The sequence below is a fragment of the Phocoena sinus genome, chromosome 19 (genome assembly GCF_008692025.1).
Source record: "Phocoena sinus isolate mPhoSin1 chromosome 19, mPhoSin1.pri, whole genome shotgun sequence".
Lineage (NCBI taxonomy): Eukaryota > Metazoa > Chordata > Mammalia > Artiodactyla > Phocoenidae > Phocoena > Phocoena sinus.
The window spans coordinates 42,304,953-42,324,080 of NC_045781.1; the positions used below are offsets into that span (position 1 = coordinate 42,304,953).

A 19,128-nucleotide genomic window follows, 5' to 3' on the forward strand; every position below is an offset into this window, starting at 1 on the left:
TTCCAATTCCTGATCTTTTTTTGGCCAACTGTGACTAGAATATGTCTTAGTCCTGAGTGAATATCTGATTCAGAAAGTTAGAATGTTTAACCAACATCACAGAGGGAACCTTGTGAAATACCCACAATTGTAGAAATCAGCCATTTTACCCCCTTATCCCATTTACCCTCTCATCTTGGTACCCAGCTTTTCTTTCCCACACAGGAAAGCCATCTAAGCCCTCTTCATTTCTCCTCCTCCCACCTCCTTCCATTGTTTTTGTTTAATAGTCTTCTGGTTTTGAGTGCTGGTTCTGCTACTTGCTGGGCACCTCTCTGAGTGGTACCTCTGGGAACCTCAGTTTTACCTTCAGTAAAATGGGAGTAATACTACTTTCCTCATGGGGTTATTAGGAGGATAAGTGAGCTAATGAGAATGAACTTGTGAAAAGCAGCATGGGATCCTGGATTGGATCTTGGAAAAGTAAAAGGACATTTGTGGAAAGCCTGGTGAAATCCAAATAAATTCTAGAATTTAATTAATAGTAATATACTAATGTTATTTTTTTAGTTTTGACAAATGTGCCATAGTTCAGCAAGGTAGTAATAGCATGGATGAAGGGCATGGATGAAGGGCATGCTATCTTTGTACTTATCTTTGTAATTTTTCTATAAATTTAAAACTATTCCAAAATTTAAAAAATTTAAAAAGAACCTGCTTTGCAAGTGATAGTGTTACCCAAATATGAGGCGGTTTTATTTCAGATATCTTTTGCTAGATTATTAGGCCTATTAAACAAGTATTTATTCAATCAATATTTGTCGAATGCCATTTTGCTAAGCGCTATGACAGTGTGAAGAAGTCTGAAATAAGGCCTTTGCCCTATAGTCTGTTTCAGGGAAAGAAGCTGAAAAGCCCCAGTCAGCCAAGTACCAACACAGCAGATGTCACAGGGGCTGCGAGGTTGAGTAGCCAAGGCCACAGGTGCTGTGGGCTCTGCAAAGGGATCGTCTGGGCTGAAGTGGTGGGGAGAGCCTCTAGGGAAGGAGGGCTGAAGTGAGCAAAGGGGTGGAGACAAGAATGTAGTAGGTAGAGAATGGAAGTAGCAAAAAATGAAGGAAAACAAATTTGCCCTCATTCTCAAGAAGGATGCTGTCTTTTGGGGGAGATAAGTTGTGTACATCAAATAATTATGATTAATAGAGAACACTGGCTATACTGAATAGAGCTTAAATGTAAAATACAGCAATTTTCTAAGGCATGATGAAATTGTAACTCCTCGTCTTTGTCAATCCAGTTTTTCTCTCTACTTGAACTCATGGCTCAAGTGTGGCGCTCTGTCACTTTTTTACCAGGGTGACCATGACGCAGTAACTGAATTATCTGAACTTTGGTTTCTTCTGACTGTAAGCTGCGATGGTTTGGATTTACTTCTGAGGTTTCAAGCCCTTATGTTCTGAGAACATGTGTGTATATACAGGCATACCTTTGTTTTATCTCTTTTTGCTTTATTGTGCTTCAGAGATATTACATTTTTTCTTCTTCTTCTTTTTTTTTTTTTTTTTTTTTTTTTTTTACAGATTGGAGGTTTGTGGCAACCCTGCATCAAGCAAATCTGCCGGCACCATTTTTCCAATAGCATTTGCTCACTTCGTGTCTCTGTGTCATATTTTGGTAACTCTTGCAATGTTTCTTTTTTTTTGGCCATGCCGTGTGGCTTGTGGGACCTTAGTTCCCTGACCAGGGATTGAACCTGGGCCCTCGGCAGTGAAAGTGCGGAGTCCTTACCACTGGACCACCAGAGAATTCCCCAGTTCTTGCAATATCTCAAACTCTCCACCAGCAAAAAGATTACAACTCACTCAGATGACGGTTAGCATTTTAGCAATAAAGTATACACTGTATTTTAAGATATCATGCTATTATTGTACACTTAATAGACTGCAATATAGTGTAAACAAAACTTACACGCACCAGAAAACCAAAAAACTTGCTTTATTGCGATATTTGCTTTATTGTGGTGGTCTGGAACCAAACCTGCAATATCTCTGAGGTATGCCCGTACGCACACACATACAGAGTCTTTGAGAGCAGAGAATTTAAGCATGGACCCATAAAGTTTCAATGCTAGGATATCTGGCTTTCACATTCAGTTTCCAAATCTAAACTCGACAAACCACAAAGCTCTTAAACAGATGAACTACTCTGGTGAATCAAAGGCTCTTGGGAAGCTCTGTGGACAGATGCAGTCCTGGTGGGGACCCTTCTAACTAGATTTGCAGCGGCATGAACGGTCAGGTCCAAATAGTATTGACTAGGCCGTCTTTTCCACTGGCATGCTACAGGGCTCTGGTTTTGTTCTTTTCCTGGTTGAAAATTTCATAAAAAATTTTTTAATAGGCAGTACATATATGTTGTCAACACTTTAATGGTATGAAAGCTTAAACAGTGTAAAGAAAGTCTCCTTCCTATTCTGGTCTTCCAGCTTCCCCTTCCCTCCCCAGAGGCAGTCACTGTTGTGTTTTGTACGATTCTTTCCAAGATATTCTTTGAATATACAAGCATATTCTTTGAACATACACACACAAATGGTAGCACAATATATATGCTGTTCTGCACTTTCCCATTTATTAATTATCTTAGAATTTTTTCCAAAGAACTTGAAGGCAACTTGAAGATCTTTGGCCCTTCCCTCTTCTGCTAACCCCAGCCAAAGATGGGGACAATATTAGTTTCAATAAGAACAATAATCACAAAAGATTGAAATGCTTTAAATATATTTAAATCCAAGAACTCATAATGATTTTTAAACAGAGCAAAATTTCACTGTTTGTTTTTGGAGAACATGAGAGTATTAACTCATTCTTCTGAAAACTGGTAAATGAAAGAAAAGACTCAAGCAATTCTCTTGCCTTTTCTTTACAAACTGAACCTCAAGGTAACCAGATAGTTGATAGGGGAAATTTCTCTTTAGAGACATGATAGAATTAGAATATTACTATTTTTCGGTTCTTTACCAGTTAGTGGATTTAGGCAATAATCATCAATGGCTGCTAACATTGCAAAAGAGAAATGACCAGACATTATGTGCCTCTCCTGATGGGAGTACACACTCCATCTGTGCCACGGACATTGAATATGTACAAAAGTAAAAAGGAATATTACAATGAACCCCTCACCCAGCTTTGACTGTTATTGACTCATGGCCATTTTAATTTCACCTGTAGGCCCCCTGACCTCTCTTTGTACCCACCCAAGCTTCCCCCCACCTCCCAATTATTGTATTTAAATTTTTGGTGTTGCCCAGCTGCACTCCACAGAGGTTCTAGCAGTTTCTCCTCTTACCAGCAGTATGTGAAAATCCAGTTTTTCTTACATTCTTATCAGTGTGGTTGAATATTTTTCACTCTTGCTAGTGTGATAGGTTAAAAAATGGCATTTCATTATAGCCTTAAATTGCATTTTTTGGTCTCATAATTGAGGTTGAGCATCTTTTCATATGTTTAGGGGTAATTTGTATTTCCTTAACTGTGAAGTGTCTGCATATTTTTGGTCTTTTTCTTACTGTTTTTTTTTAAATTAATTAATTTATTTTTGGCTGCGTTTGGTTTTCATTGCTGTGTGGGCTTTCTCTAGCTGCGGCGAGGGGGGGGCAACTCTTCGTCTCTGTGCGTGGGCTTCTCATTGCGGTGGCTTCTCTTATTGTGGAGCACGGGGTCTAGGCGCGTGGGCTTCAGTAGTTGTGACACGTGGGCTCAGTAGTTGTGGCTGTTGGGCTGTAGAGCACAGGCTCAATAGTTGTGGCGCACAGGCTCAGTTGCTCTATGGCATGTGGGATCTTCCTGGACCAGGGCTCGAACCCGTGTCTCCTGCATTGGTAGGTGGGTTCTTAAGCACTGCGCCACCAGGGAAGTCCCTTTCTTACTGTTTTGTAGAGGCTTTTTTTCATATCAAAGAAATTAGCAACTGGTTTGTAATATGAATTGATAATAATCTTTCCCAGTTTGTTGTTTTTCTTTTGATTTTAATTTTGCTTATGGCGGTTTTTTGCCATTTAGATTTAAAAAAAATTTAATGTAGTTGAATTCATCAATACTTTATGACTTTTAGATTCTGTCTTTTCCACTTTGAGATTATAAAACTGTTCTCCATTTTCTTTGGTTCCCCTGTGATTTCATTTTTTATGTCAAAATCTCTGATCTCTCTGGAATTTATTTTGATGTAAGGAGTGAGGTAGGAATATATCTCAGTTTTTGTCCAGTACACTACCCACTTGTCACAGTACCTTTTACTGAATACTCTGTCTTTTCTTCAGGAATTTAAGATGTCACCTTTGTCATATACTAAATTCCTTAATTCCAATGTGTATTTAATTCTGTTTCTGAACTATCTTGTTTATTTAATCGACATCTGCCTATTCATATATCAGTGCCACATTGTTTTAGTTACTGTAGCTTTATAATATGGGTTAATTAATACCTTAGAAAACTATCTCCTCCCCTCTCCCCCACCGCATGCACACAAGACTCTTTGTCTCTAGAATTTTTATGGCTATTCTTCTGTGTTTAGTTTTACTTATAAATTTTAGAATGAATTTATTTAGTTCTCATAAATGTCATGATGGTTTTTTCATTGGAATTGAGTAAAATTTATAGATTTGCATAAAAATAATTGACATCTGTTGTGTTTTACTAACTCAGCCGAGATAGACTAGGAATATAAATAAAAATTCTTGCATTTATGTTGAGGAAACATCAGTTGCATAAAATATAGTCATTTATTAAACAACTAATTTAGTCTGTGTGCCAGACAATATTTTATATGCTGAAGAGAAAGCAGATTATTTAAATTAATCGTAGGCTCCTTGCTGTTTGTTAAGATCAAGCTTGGCATCATCTCATGTGAAGAAATTTTAGTTTCAGCTGACCACCAGTCTCACGTCAGCCGACAGGCTCATGTGGTTGCTTCTGAGTTATTATAATCCCGGGCTGCATTAGAGGATGCGCAGAGAGGGAGAAGTAGAGTGTAGTGAATGAGGGTTCAGGCTCTGGAGGCAGACAGCAGGGGTGTGAATTAGGTGCCCTGTGACCTTGGCAGGTTATTTAACCTCTTCGAGCTTCAGTTTCCTCAACTGTAAAATGGGCTTGTGTATGAGGCTTAAATGAGATAATCCAAAAAGCAATGATGTGTACTTTGGCTGGCATTCTGGTGTTCTATAAATATAACTAATATCATTTATATTGGAAATCTGACTCTGCTGGTCTGATGGTATCTTGTTTATTATGTTCAGTTCATGATACCATTATTTAGAAATGGGAGGCAATAGAAGAAAATATCTACAAGAGGGCAGCCAGATCATAAGAAGAGAGTAATAACCTAGAGACATTAAAGAAATAGTAGGCCTTTTACTGGAATAGAGAGGGTGAATGAGAAACAGGATGGCCGGATACTTATTTTGTATTGCTTGGGGTGTGGGGACTGAAACCATCTAGTGGAATTCAGCTTAACATAAGAAAAATCTTTCTGGCAGCTACATCTGTTCAACAGTGGAATGGCTCTGTAGCAAGGTGTTTGTCAGAAGAAATGTTCAGTCTGGATACCCATTTGTTAGGGGAACTGCAAAAAGAGTTTCTGTATTAGGAAGATGAGACTAAACCAAGGAGTTTTCCTACGAAATTCTAGTGTAAATGTACACATATGCAATCACATATGTAGAAAATTCTGTTTATGGCTTATCCGTTTTCAAAGAATTTTAATTCTTTGAAACCGCATTTGATCCCTTTCTGAGTGAGAGGATATTGCAGTGCTTTGGGATCCTTGTGAACATGAGTGATCGTCAAAGGAATGGAAAAATGAGGAGACTCAGGAATCAGCTTATTTCACTTCTGTCTCTTTGTCTATTGTTACCTTGGAGACAAGTTCCTTCTCTCACAGCCCCATCTTTTCCATCTAGGGTGTTAATCCTTGCCCCGCACTTTGAGCATGAGTCTTTAAAAGAACAAGCACATTATTGGAAGTTTTCTACCTCTTAGTGTGTATGGAGCTTTTTGAAGGAAGGTGCTATTTGTGCCTAGCAGACAAGTGACAAAGAAAAGTATACAACCCTATGAACTTGGCTTTGGCCTTGCTCCATGTAGCACTAACATTAGTTAGTGCTGGTATATTAGTGCTGGTACATTATTTTTTCTGCTACTCTTTTATCGCTGTAAACGTAACCATGGCATGTTAGAAAAATTTAGTGAAGTTATATAAAAGAGGTAATATTTAATAATCTATTTATTTCAGCTCCATCTCCCACTGTTCTTCTGGCAGGCCCTCACTGACTTGCTGTCCTTTCCAAAGTTATGTTCTGTAAAACTTTTTGCCGTCACCAGGTAACATGTACAGTCACCTTGTAGGTACTGTGTTACCATGTTAAGTGAGGAACCTGGTGAATGTGAACACACGCTGAGTTGATCTCTAAACTACGGTTCCGGTATTTTCAGTGAATGACGAACCCACTGCAGCCACTGACCCCGAAGGACCCTCCGCTGTTGCTGTGGTGTCCCCGCCTGCTGCGGCATCGAGTGCGGTCCCCAACCCCGCCACCGCGACACTCCCTGCCACGGCCACGCCGGAGGAAGGAGAGGAGCCCAGCACTTCGGGTACCCAGCAGCTCCCAGTGGCTGCCCAGGCCCCTGATGCTCTGCCTGCTGGGTGAGTAGCCTTCTGTCCCACAGCAGCACCTCCCTCCCCACCCCCTGAAATAAAAAACAACTGAGGCTCCTTCACCAGGGTAGAAACAACGTGGTTATTTATTACCTGGTGGCTGGCTAGTAGTCTCTGGGGAGGCTGCCATGCATAGGAACAAGGGAGGTGTGGGAGAACTGCTCGTTCTGCATAAATCTTGAAAAGGATCTAAATCATCTAGGGCAGAATCAATGGTACCTTATACCGCGACTTGAAATGCACAGCTTGACTCAAAGAATGTGGCTTTTATGGAACAAGGGGCTCATTTTGCCCTCCAGCATCACTGGATTTGCCTGGATCCTGCCTAGAAAACAGCTTTTCTCCCTTGCATTTTATCTCAATGGCCCATGGAGGACTTCAGGCTCTGAATATTACTGTACGTTATTCCCATGGCCGGGGCTGACGTTAGTGCGGGTTCCTGGTTTTCTTGGAGCCACCTTTTAGTTCAGAATTAAATCTGATGCTGAAGGCCTTGAATGACAAGAAGACGGCCCCAGTAGGCCAAAAGCGAGTGGAGATTAAAAGCATGGACCTGGGAATCAAGTAGATCTGGGTTTAACTCCCCACTCAACCCTTTATGACTTTGCCTGCGTGACTTACCATCTCGGTAAGGTGGAGGTAATAATCATGCATATATATCTCCCCAGGAAGTTAAGGGACTCAAATAAGACAGTGTATATGAAGCCCTCACCCAATGGTGGGTGTTTTACCTGGTGAATGATATTTTTTAAGTGGGTATGAAGGAAGCATAAAGGAACAGAACAGTTCTGAACTGGGAAACAGAGTCTTATCTAAGGACTGCTGATCACTTTCAGGGCCAGTCCTGTTGTGGTCCCAATGCCCATCCTGGTTATCAGTTGGTACTGAGAAAACCAATGTCCATATCACCACAGTCACCATGGTCTGGCCGGTGGTGGTGGTGTGGGGTGATTCACAAAGGAAAAGGGAAGGATGGATGGTCTCTTGCTTGATGTATAACATTCTGTATTGTTCTTAAACCAGTTTAGAAAACCCAGTTGTTTAAGCAAAAAATCCTAAATCCGAAGGCATTTGCGATCCCCAGCATTTGGCACACAACTTAACTTATATTTCTTAATAAAACACAGTGAACACGTGAAAAGTATTGCAAATAGTTTTTAATACCTCAAACCCGGAGAGAATTGGGGGTATTGAGAGGTGGCTCCAAAAAGTCTTCTGTGAAGTTTTTGATTTTGTGAAAAGATTCATAAGCCATTGCTTGTGTGTAACTCCTCCCTACAGAGGCGTTCTTTTTTTTTTTTTTTTTTTTTCTCTTTAGTACGTGGTAAGGAATACTTGAAAGACCTTTGTTTGGTTTATAATTTGAAATCTGTATATAATTTGGGGGGAGCAGGGCAGAATCATTTTGGTAGAAAGGAGAGAAAATGGCTGCCCGGGTGCTCCAGGAGCTGTTTGTTTGCTTTGCGCTGAGCAAATGCCTGGAGGGCGGGCTTCACTCCCGGTGTCAGTCACAGGCAATTAGGGCTAATGGCTCAACGCGTCTTTATGTATGGCGTGTGTGAGGGTTACTGTTCTCCTGGATTGGGCTCTTCCTGTTTCCAGGCAGCTGGAAAACTCCAGGCCTTGAAAACACCCTTTATTCTGATCAGGTCTGGCGATTGAGAAGCCTGTTCTCCTGCCCCCCACCTCCACCCAACCAGAGGCTGAAACGCTTTTCCTGAGTACAGTTTGAACAGCATCTTCTCCGTGGAGCGTTTAGAATGGGATGAGGCCCTGTGTGTGTGTCTGGGGAGGCCACTCCCCACTTGAACATGTATCGTGGTCCAGAGAAGGGTACCGAGACCCAGTTTTCCAGCCCAGATGGACTTCCAGGTGCCCACTGGAAGCTCCGGTACTTTGTGGGCTGTCTCAGGGCCTGGAGATTGCCAACGGCACTGCTGAGTGTGTGGCGGTGAGGATGGCAGGCTTTCAGTTCTCGGCTCTGTGACAGCAAGCCAGAAAGGGCGCACTTTCCACTGTGAGCCTTCCAATTCACAGACCTACCGTCCCCGCCCTAGCTTATTTACAAGTTTAGGAGATTCAGACAAGATGAGTTATTCCTCTTTTCCTGGTATCTTTTTTTTTTTTTTTAACTTTTCTGAAATTATTCTATTTTTATTAAAAAAATTTTTTTTAATTGGGGTATAGATGCTTTACAGTGTTGTGTTAGTTTCTGCAGTACAGCAAAATGAATCAGCTATATGCATACATATATCCCCTCTTTTTTTGGCTTTCCTTCCCATTTAGGTCACCACAGAGCATTGAGTAGAGGTCTCTGTGCTATACAGCAGGTTCTCATTAGTTACCTATTTTATACATAGTAGTGTGTATATGTCAATCCCAATCTCCCAGTTCACCCCACCCCTGCCTTTCCCCCCTTGGTGTCCATATGTTTGTTCTCTACATCTGTGTCTCTATTTCTGATTTGCAAATAGGTGCATCTGTACCATTTTCTAGATTCCACGTATATGCGTTAATATACGACATTTGTTATTTCTGGTATCTTGCATTCAGGAGTCAGGGGACCACTTTTAACCTTTTTAAATAAAACTCCGAGCATGACATTTCACCACTTAGAATGCTGCAATGGCTTCCTATTGTCTTTAGGGATAAATTCTCAAATCTTAATAAGACCTAAAAAGCCCTGCAGTGTAGGACCTCATCTACCCCTCAAGGCTTCCATGGAAGACATTCTTTGCTTTGCTCTCTAAGCTATAGCTGTAACTTATTTTAGTTTGACAGATGTACCACCCTTTCTCTGGAATTGGGACCCTCTGCCATGCCGGTTACCCTTTCTGAAACCTTCCTCACCATTTTGTCCATTACTTTCTATCCATCTTCAAGTCTCAGATTAATCAGCACTTCCTCTGGGAATCCTTCTTCTATCCCCGGTAGACAAGGTCAGACCACCCTGTGTACTATAACTTCTCACACGTGTAATTGCATGTTTTGCGTCTCTCTGCCCTGCTGGGCTGTAAACGCCAAGATGGCAAGAAGCCTGGCACAAAGTTGGCCCCCGAGACATACTTGTAGTGAATTAATGAATCGATTTAAATGCCATCTTTTTTTTCTCCACCTGGATGAATGTTTTCTGCTTCTTTGATGCCTCAAATAAAGAGGAACTGTGACAGGAATACTGCATTTTTTCCCCAAGAACAAGACCCTAAGGGGTTACTAACTAGGCTAGGTTGTCTAGCTTTGGGTTCAAGTATGAATCTCTCACAGGGTCAGGATGCTCTTCCCTGCTCACTAGGGGTCCTCATGCCCTGGGAGACACTGTGAACCTTGTCTCCCCTTTGCTAAGGCATTTCTGAGCCATGCTAGACTGCTTTTTCATGGCATCCAGCTGACTGTCTCTTTCTAACCTTACCTTCTCAACCTCCTTTACAGAGGGATCGGGCACAGTTCATTTGGGGATCCCAAGGGCTTATTTTTCCAGTTGCTGCATTGCCTTTCTAAAACTTGCAGCAGATGAGACTGGACATAAAGATGTCACGTCAGTCTGTGTGTTTTAGTGACCCAAGGCCACCGAAAACTGGGCCACATAAATCCAAATAGAACACCCTTTATCTCTTTCCTCTCTCTCCCTGTCTCCAAACCCTCCTGCTTTCCCTACCTTTTAATTTAATTAGCATGAAAGAAGCTAGTTGGAAAGGCACGGTGTTTTCAGCTGGCAAATGTCCGTTAAAGGAGGGGGTGCCTGCCAGGAAGGCTCGGGAGACATGGTGAGATAGTGGTCCGGGCAGTGGGCAGTGTGGAGGGAGGCCACTTTGATCAGCTGGCCCTGCATCTGGTTTTTATCAGCAGGGAGCCCACTTTGGGGACCAAATGCTCATTAACAGACCGTGTGTACATGGCTTAGATAAACTCCAAGTGCGTCCCAGGCTCTGCAGCTCGCCCAGGCCCTCTCACACAGAGGCACATTATTTCACCCTGGCAGCCTGCGCTGTGCTGTGGTTTCTTACATAAGGGAGGCCGTTGTGTTTGGACTCTGCCGACTTACCTCAGCACTGCCACTTCACACCATCCCTCTCCTCTTGCAGTCATTGGCTGCCCTGGCTGTTTCCTGCCTCAGAGTAGAAATAATTGAGGAGGGTGTTTTCTGGATCTGTTTGATTTGCCATCTTCCCCTACCCCCAGGCCCAGTAATGGAGACCCAGAGGTCCTTTCTCCAGGTGGTCCTTGACACACTATCAAGGATGACAACCTGGTAAGAGTTCTTTGATGTTTTCTTTGTAGAGACACTTTAAGAGACGTTGGAATTTGCAGCTTTTCTGCTAAGTTATAAACCAGCTGCTGCCACTGAATTTCATTCCAAACTCAATTTTGGCGCTAGCCAAAGATCCTTACCCAAGGAGTTTTAAAGCAGTGCTTCTGAAACTGTCTGTGAAGAACTAGTCCTTGTTTTTTTTTTTTTCCTTCTGGTTTTGTTTGTTCTGTTTTAATTTTTTTTTCAATCTCTTATGAACCTTTACTTTTGTCCTCTGTTCTGTTCAGTGAGGCAGATCTACAGATCACATATTTGGATGTTGTGGCAATGTCAAATTGGTACAAAAGTTTCTAAACATCTAGAAGCTTCTGTACTTTTCTGGTTGCTGAATAGTAACAGTTTGAGCCATGAACCATACTTCAGTAGCAAAGGATTAAAGGATTATACTGGAGAATCTGTGCCTTTTTGCTAAGTAGTATGGTTTAGTTCTTGACTCTGCAGGGATTATTACATGCTTAGTAAATGGCAGATAGTACATGTTCCTGGCTCGCTCCTCCTCATCTCAGGACGAAAGCCTTGTTTCCAAAGATTCTACTGTTGTTGGGACTGGCCCATGAGAAGTTCTCGCCCTGCTATATGTATGTATTCATGTGTAATTAGGAATTTTCTTTCTTTTTTTTTTTTTTTTTTTTTGCTGTACACGGGCCTCTCACTGTTGTGGTCTCTCCCGTTGTGGAGCAAGGCTCCGGACGCGCAGGCTCAGCGGCCATGGCTCACGGGCCCAGCCACTCCATGGCATGTGGGATCTTCCCGTACTGGGGCACGAACCCGTGTCCCCTGCATCGGCAGGCGGACTCTCAACCACTGCGCCACCAGGGAAGCCCAAGAATTTTCATTTTTTACTACACTTTCTTGAGCGCTCCTCAGGAGTTGGGATTATTGGGTTTTTGTATTCCCAGCACCTAGCATAACTTGGCTCCTAGGGAGCTGGAGTGAGAAGTGTTTGTTGAATGACTGGATAAGTGTTTTCATTCTCAATAGCTCTTACAATTTTTTACAGTTTTTTTTGGGTGGGGGGGAAACTTAGAAACAAAAATAGAAGAAAGAAGTAGAACAACAGCAATAACAAACACACACCCACCTAGATTTAACCACTGGTGCTTTTCATGCACCTTGTGTATTTTTTTGCCTGATCATTGGTGAGAGTTAACATGTGTTAAATGTTTCCAGAGTGCTGGGGAGTGCTAGGTTTCATACGTGGGTTATTTCGGTCTTCACAGCATTCTGTGTAGTTGCTACTTTCACCCTTATTTTGCAAATGAGTAAACCTTAAGCAGTTTGCCCAAGACCACATACACAGACATGTACACATCAACACACATCTACCAAAATTTTTTGACAGTCTTAGGGTATGTGCTTTTAAATTTTATTTTTTAATTGTAAAATATTTTAAGCATGCAGATAAGAATAGAAAGTAATATAAGAAATACCTGTGGGCTCCCCTACCGAGCCGTGTCAGACTTTAGCATTATGCTGCATTTGCTATAAAACTCCCCCCTGTTTTTTAAGCTCTTGATGAAGACTGTCAATAAAGTTGAAAGTCCCTGTGAACCCCTCCCCAGTCCCATTCCCTATATACAGAGATACATGGAACTTCATACATTCATTTAAACTGCTATATGGTCTTCTGTTGTATGAATAGGTAAAATTTTATTTATGTTATAATTAAAATTTATTTATATTTATTGTGTATATTCTATATCATATAAATGTAAAATATAACATTTTATATTTGTGTTTATTTATACTATAATTACATCTTTGCCTTTATAAACAATGCTACAATGAAGTTTTTTCTGTGTATGCCTTTTTGTGTGCATGTTTGTTTCTTTAGTGCAAGTACTAGAACTAGGGTTTCTTCTTTGTAGGATGAAGGTCTTCAGTTTTAGTAGACACTATCAGATTGCTTTTTTTTTTTTTTTTTTTTGCGGATCGCGGGCCTCTCTCACTGTTGTGGCCTCTCCCGTTGCTGAGCACAGGCTCCGGACGCGCAGGCCCAGCGGCCATGGCCCATGGGCCCAGCCGCTCCGCGGCAAGTGGGATCCTCCCGGACCAGGGCACAGACCCGTGTCCCCTGCATTGGCAGGCGGACTCTCAACCACTGCGCCACCAGGGGAGCCCTCAGATTGCTTTTTGAGTCAGCTCACCAGTTCATGCTCCCATGAGCATGCATAGCGTTCCTGCTAAAACTTAGAACGGTCAGATTTTTTTTCATGTTGGCTAGTCTAATGGGTGTGAAAGGGTATCTTTTGCTGGTTTTAATTTGAAAACCTCTTCTTACATGTTATTTTAATTTGGTTCTTGAGTTTCCTTTCTTGTGAATTGTCTATTCATATATTTTTATCCATTTTTCTGTTTGCTATCTGTCTTTTTAATCTGCAGGATTTCTTAATATATGCTGGATACTAATCCCCTCTCAATTATGTGCATTGCAAATATTTTCTCCCAGTCTGTGGCTTGTCTTTTCACTATTTTTTTTTGCGGTATGCGGGCCTCTCACTGTTGTGGCCTCTCCCGTTGCGGAGCACAGGCTCCAGACGCGCAGGCTTAGCGGCCATGGCTCAGGGGCCCAGCTGCTCCGCGGCATGTGGGATCTTCCCAGACCGGGGCATGAACCCGCGTCCCCTGCATCGGCAGGCGGACTCCCAACCACTGCTCCACCAGGGAAGCCCTCTTTTCACTGTTGCTTTTTATTGTACAGGAGTTCAAAGTTTTAGATAGCCAAATCTGTTCATCTTTTTCACGTGCCTTTTGTGTCTGTCTGAAATACTTCCTTACTCTGATGTTGTAAAAATTTTACACGCATACGTGATCCCCCTGCCCCCATGTTTTGTAGATTCTGATACGCATGTTATTTCACATTTAACTTCTTTAAAATCAAGATGTGTAGGCTTCCCTGGTGGCGCAGTGATTGAGAGTCTGCCTGCCGATGCAGGGGACACGGGTTCGTGTCCCGGTCTGGGAAGATCCCACATGCTGCAGAGCGGCTAGGCCTGTGAGCCATGGCCGCTGTGCTCCGCAGCGGGAGAGGCCACAACAGTGAAAGGCCCGCGTACTGCAAAAAAAAAAAAAAAAAAAAAAAAAATCAAGATGTGATTTACAAACATTGGAGTGTCATAGTTTAATTGGCAGCATTTTTTTCTTTCTTGGTGGTATGTAAAAAAATCTTACAATTGGTGGCATTTTAGATTTAATGAAAAATAGTATATTTTTATAATTTTTAAACAAAATTTTGATTATCTTATGCATGTTATTTTTTCACTTATTTTTGTTACCCAATATATTGTAAACATCTGTACAAATCTGTATTATCCACAATGATATTTTAAATGATGGAATACCCATTATAGAATGAACATAATTTATTTTACTAATTCTCCACTTTGGATCATTTAGGTTGTTTCCAGTTTTTCTGTAACATGCTGCAACGTACTGTGACGGATGCACTTAAAGCTAAATCTTTTGACACATAATTATTTCCTTAGGATATGTCCTGGAAACAGAGTTGCTGAATTAAAGGGTATTCATGTAGGAAAGGTTTTTGACTGAGTTGCCAAATTACCCTTAGGAAAGAGTATACCCATTTTTGCTCCCACTATTTTAAAAAAATATTTATTTATTTGGCTGCGTCGGGTCTTAGTTGCAGCATGTGGGATCTTTAGTTGCGGTGTGCAGGATCTTTAGTTGTGGCATGTGGGATCTAGTTCCCTGACCAGGGATCGAACCTGGGCCCCCTGCATTGGGAGCTCGGAGTCTTAGCCACTGGACCACCAGGGAAGTCCCTCACTATGTTTTAAGAGTGGCTATTTCCCTGCATTGCCAAACTTATCTGCAGTTTTTAAAATCTGCAATAATGTTAAAAAATTTTATTTTAATAGACACCATCTCTAGGAATTGTCTTGCCTGTCTGTGAGAGCATATCTTTTTTTAAATTATTATTCTTATTTTGCCTGTGTTGGGTCTTAGTTGTGGCACTCAGGATCTTTCATTGCGGGGCACGGTCTCCTTGTTGCATTGCTCAGGCTTCTCTCTAGTTGTGGCGTGTGTGTTTTCTCTCTCGAGTTGTGGCGCGCGGGCTCCAGGGTGCATGGGCTCTGTAGTTTGTGGCATGCGGGCTCTCTCATTGAGCTGTGCGAACTCAATAGTTGTGGCGCACAGGCTTAGTTGCCCTACGGCATGTGGGATCTTAGTTCCCTGACCAGGGATCATACCCGCGTCCCCTGAATTGGAAGGCAGATTCTTTACCACTGGGCCACCAGGGAAGTCCTGAAAGCAGTTGCCATCTTCCATTGAAGAGCTTTGGGGACTTTTCCAAGGCAAAGAAAATGGGATGGGTGAAGAAGAAAGAGATGAAAAACAGACCTTAATTCAGAGTCCTCAGTAGCTACTACTGTGCCCCCCTGTGATTAAGAGGCATAAAGTGCTGGTTGTTGATAGTTTTAAAAAGGGGGTTAGTGTGCTTGGATTTAAAGGAAAGCTCAGTATTTCAAGAAGGGTTCTTGGGGGAAGGTCTGAGTTTAACACACTTCCTACCCAGTTTACAGAGGACCTACTGAAGCAATGAAAAGAGTGAGTAGGAGATGTGTTCCACCGCACACAGATTTTTGACTCATAAAACAGTCTGACAATGTCCCTACAGGGGAAATAAATCTTACCATTCACCCAGGAAGTGGCCAGAGTTTGGGGAATAGGATTTGGTTCAGAGTTAAAATTTATTATAAGAGCGCGAAGTAAGAAAATATGAATTCCCTGTAATATTTGCCTGAGGGGAGTTGAACTTCTACATAGGCAGCTTTAAGAATACCTGAATACTTTCAGTGTATTTTTCTGAAGTTTAGTTTTTGTCCAGGTAACCAGCAAGGCATCTTTTCTTTATTGCTGCATAAGTATTCTGGCATGACTTTGTTTTCTGATAGAGAGAGTGAATGTTGAGTGAGAGTCAGCTTTACTAATGCCCAGTGCTTTTGTTAATAAAATTTATTAACAAATTATAAATAATACAAATTAATAATGTTCTTACTAAGAATTTGTGAGTGTGATGATAGCATCTCTGATACTAACCTGAAATCCTCGGATTATCCAGCTTTAAATTCCTTCCCAATTTAATCCGACTCTTGGTGAAACTGTGGTTCTGTCCAAACTTAGGGGAATCTGACCAAGAAGTGTGTTGATCAGGATGGTTGAATATACACTGTAACGGCAAGTAACTGAGAATTGATTTCCTGAAGACCTTTTAGGAAACCTTCCACAAGAAAATGTGGTTCAGGGAATTCCCTGGCAGTCCAGTGGTTAGGACTCCGTCCTTTCACTGCTGAGAGCCCTGGTCGGGGTCCCATAAGCTGCATGGTGCACCCAAAAAAAAAAAATGTGTGGTCACTGTTAAGTGACCAGACAATTTCCTTTCAGATAACATAGGAGAGAAATGATTGGATGCCATCCTAATAATGGAATTGAGATTTTCATCCTTTACCTTTTTAACAATGATGGTGAGGGGGATGGGGGCATGGGCATGGAAGATATACAACTTGTTAACAAATGCAAGTTCGTGTGCCCAGTGGACAGTGAGGTCAAACAATACCGAAACATTGGAGTTTGGAGCAGAGAAAGGTTTATTGCAGGGCCATGCAAGGAGATGGGTGGCTTGTGCCCAGCAAACCCTGAACTCCTCGAAGGGTTTCAGCAAAGCACTTTTAAAGGCAAGGTGAGGGAGGGGCATGGTTAGTTGTCTCAGACTTCTTGGTGTTGGAATCCTTTGTTCATGCAGCTAGGTCAAGTCACAGTGTTCCTGTAGGTCAAGTCTCAATGTTCCTGTAAACCTCCAACAAGACAAATGTTACTCTCTGTTCTGCAACTTTTTTTAATCTCTAAATGAATGGACTCTTAAAGGTCAGAGTCTTGAGAATGGGCTATCCTGTATATTTCAGGCTATAGGCAACATTCTTTTACAAAAGGTGCAGAGCCAGCATGACTAAGCACAGGCAACAGAGCACTAAGGTTAAAGTAAAAGAAACTGATCTAATATGGAGTCAGATTTGCTCTTCCCTATTACAAACTGAATAAAGGACAGTTAAAATCCATAGGAGCAAAGGAAATTTAGGTTAAAAAAAAAGTACAGAGATTAATTGAAATTGGAGACTATTTTTTAAGTACTTTCAAAACAGAAAGACCTGTGTAGTCCATGGTCCAACTAAAGGCTATACATCGAAAGCCAAGGAGCAATGTGTTGGGAAGGGACGTGAATCAAGCTTGGTGCTTTGAACACTGTTTCTGAGAGCATCAAAGAAAGCTATTCAGTGGGAGAGGATATGACCCATGTGACCAGGATGCAGTATCGAGACCCATGGGTAGTTTGATTGAAAAGCCTTTTAATCTCAGCATGAAGAAGATGCTTATAAGGTTTAGAAACCTAACCCCTGCCAGGGATGTGCCGATGAAAGGTCACTTCCAGTATCACTTTCTTGGCATGGGGAGACCAAACCAAGACAGTTGGAAGGCTCAGTCTATATGGGTCAGCAGTTACAGCCGAGAAATGAGAATCCAGGGGCTTGTTTGATTGACGATAGAATCAACCGACTCTGCTACACAGATGGAGGAGAGGGATTTGTATGAATTCTGAGGAGCCGTGCAGGTAGGGAGGAGTTGAGAGTTCTCTAAGGAAAGCAGTTAGGCCAGGTCACGGATCAGGGAGGACCCACATGGACATTGAATCTGAGCAGGAGTCCAATTTTAAAAAGAAGAATGTAGATATCAAAAGAAAGGTAATGGAAGAAAGGTCTTGCTCCTCTTGGTAACTATTTTTCTAGCTAAGCCAATTGAGAGGGTTCATAGAAGGACACTGAGATTCGCTGGACAATAACAGTGCCCAAAAGAGAGCCTTTCATTTCTAGGATCAGCTGGGATCAAAGACAGGATAGACGGGTCTTGTCAAGGCTTGGGAGGAGCCGTCATAACTCTTGAATATAAGCAAAGAGTACTTCACACCGATTTCCTTTCTGGCAGTGCAGGAAGACCACTGTGTCAATTCAAGGCATTTAATTCATGGAATTTTAAGAATTATTCCATCTTCAAATGAAACTATTAGCCAAAGTATAATAAAACCGAAGTTTTCTCCTTGCCTCAAATGAAATAGAAAAGAAGCCAGAAGTCGAGACCACTTATAAGATGAAAGTTGTAACAAAAGAATTGTTGGAATAAAGAAAAAATGTGTTTTAGCACCTTTTCTCTCCAACTGCAACAACACATATTTTGTCTTCATTCAAGGGGCAGCCCCGCCCACCAATTATGGTCAGTTTTCCAAATAGTGACTGCAAAATGAGCAAAGTTGTTTTATTGGTGCTTTTGTGCCACAAAATTGCCAAGGACAGGAAGGATAGAGCTAATTTCTTAGGAAATGCTGAGGAATTCTCAGCTCCTTAAGTCTTTATTAGGAGCAAATGTTATGAAAGAGTGGCTTGCTACCCTTGCCTGAGGAGCTTCCATATTTCACTACTTACCCTTAAGCCAAGTATCTTTCTCAAGGCTTTCCTTATTTCCAAATTCAGATGAATAAAGAGGGTATCGGATTTGCTGCTTGATTACCCAGCAGACAGGAGGAATTTAGAGAGCTGGTGTGAAATCACAGTATGTTAGCCTTTTTTGCTGAAGGGTCCCCACCAGATCCCTACCAGTCTTTTGAGCTGGCAATATCTGTTACTCTTTTGTCTTTAATTCAGAAGGGCATCGAGAGGGAGAAGAGCTTTAACTTTACCCTGTGTTTATTTTCACCTGCTCAGTTTTGTCAGAAGATTCTGCCCTTTCAATAAAATACTGACTGAAGTGCAAGAATCTTCCTTTTGCAGTGGGAGGAACCCAGGGCACCTGGGCCAAGTCACCAGCATCTGCTTCAACCAGAGCCTTGAGCGGGAATACCCAGGAGAGAAAATGTTCTCGAGCTCATTTTAATGGTGTTTATAGCACTCGGGTCCTCAACACAGTAGTTGATCCCTTTTGGAAGGAGGGAGTCTGGAACTACCAGACCTCACTGCTCCCAGGCTGAGCCTCCCAGTGGTGCAAAATGTGCAGCCTCTTCCCATAGATTGTATCTGAGCAGAGGGTTGTGATTAAAATGGAGCCTAGAAATTAACTAGGTGGAC

At 41.9% G+C, this 19,128-nt stretch overlaps 1 protein-coding gene across 2 annotated transcripts in view; it reads left to right on the forward strand.

Moving 5' to 3' along the window:
• WWP2 (WW domain containing E3 ubiquitin protein ligase 2) overlaps nucleotides 1-19,128 on the forward strand; it is a 151,731-nt gene that overhangs the window by 95,246 nt on the left and 37,357 nt on the right. For both annotated transcript variants that reach the window (XM_032611982.1, XM_032611984.1), the window contains one exon: nucleotides 6,465-6,675. In XM_032611982.1, coding sequence (XP_032467873.1) covers nucleotides 6,465-6,675 — 211 coding nt within the window. The remainder of the gene's footprint in view (nucleotides 1-6,464; nucleotides 6,676-19,128) is intronic.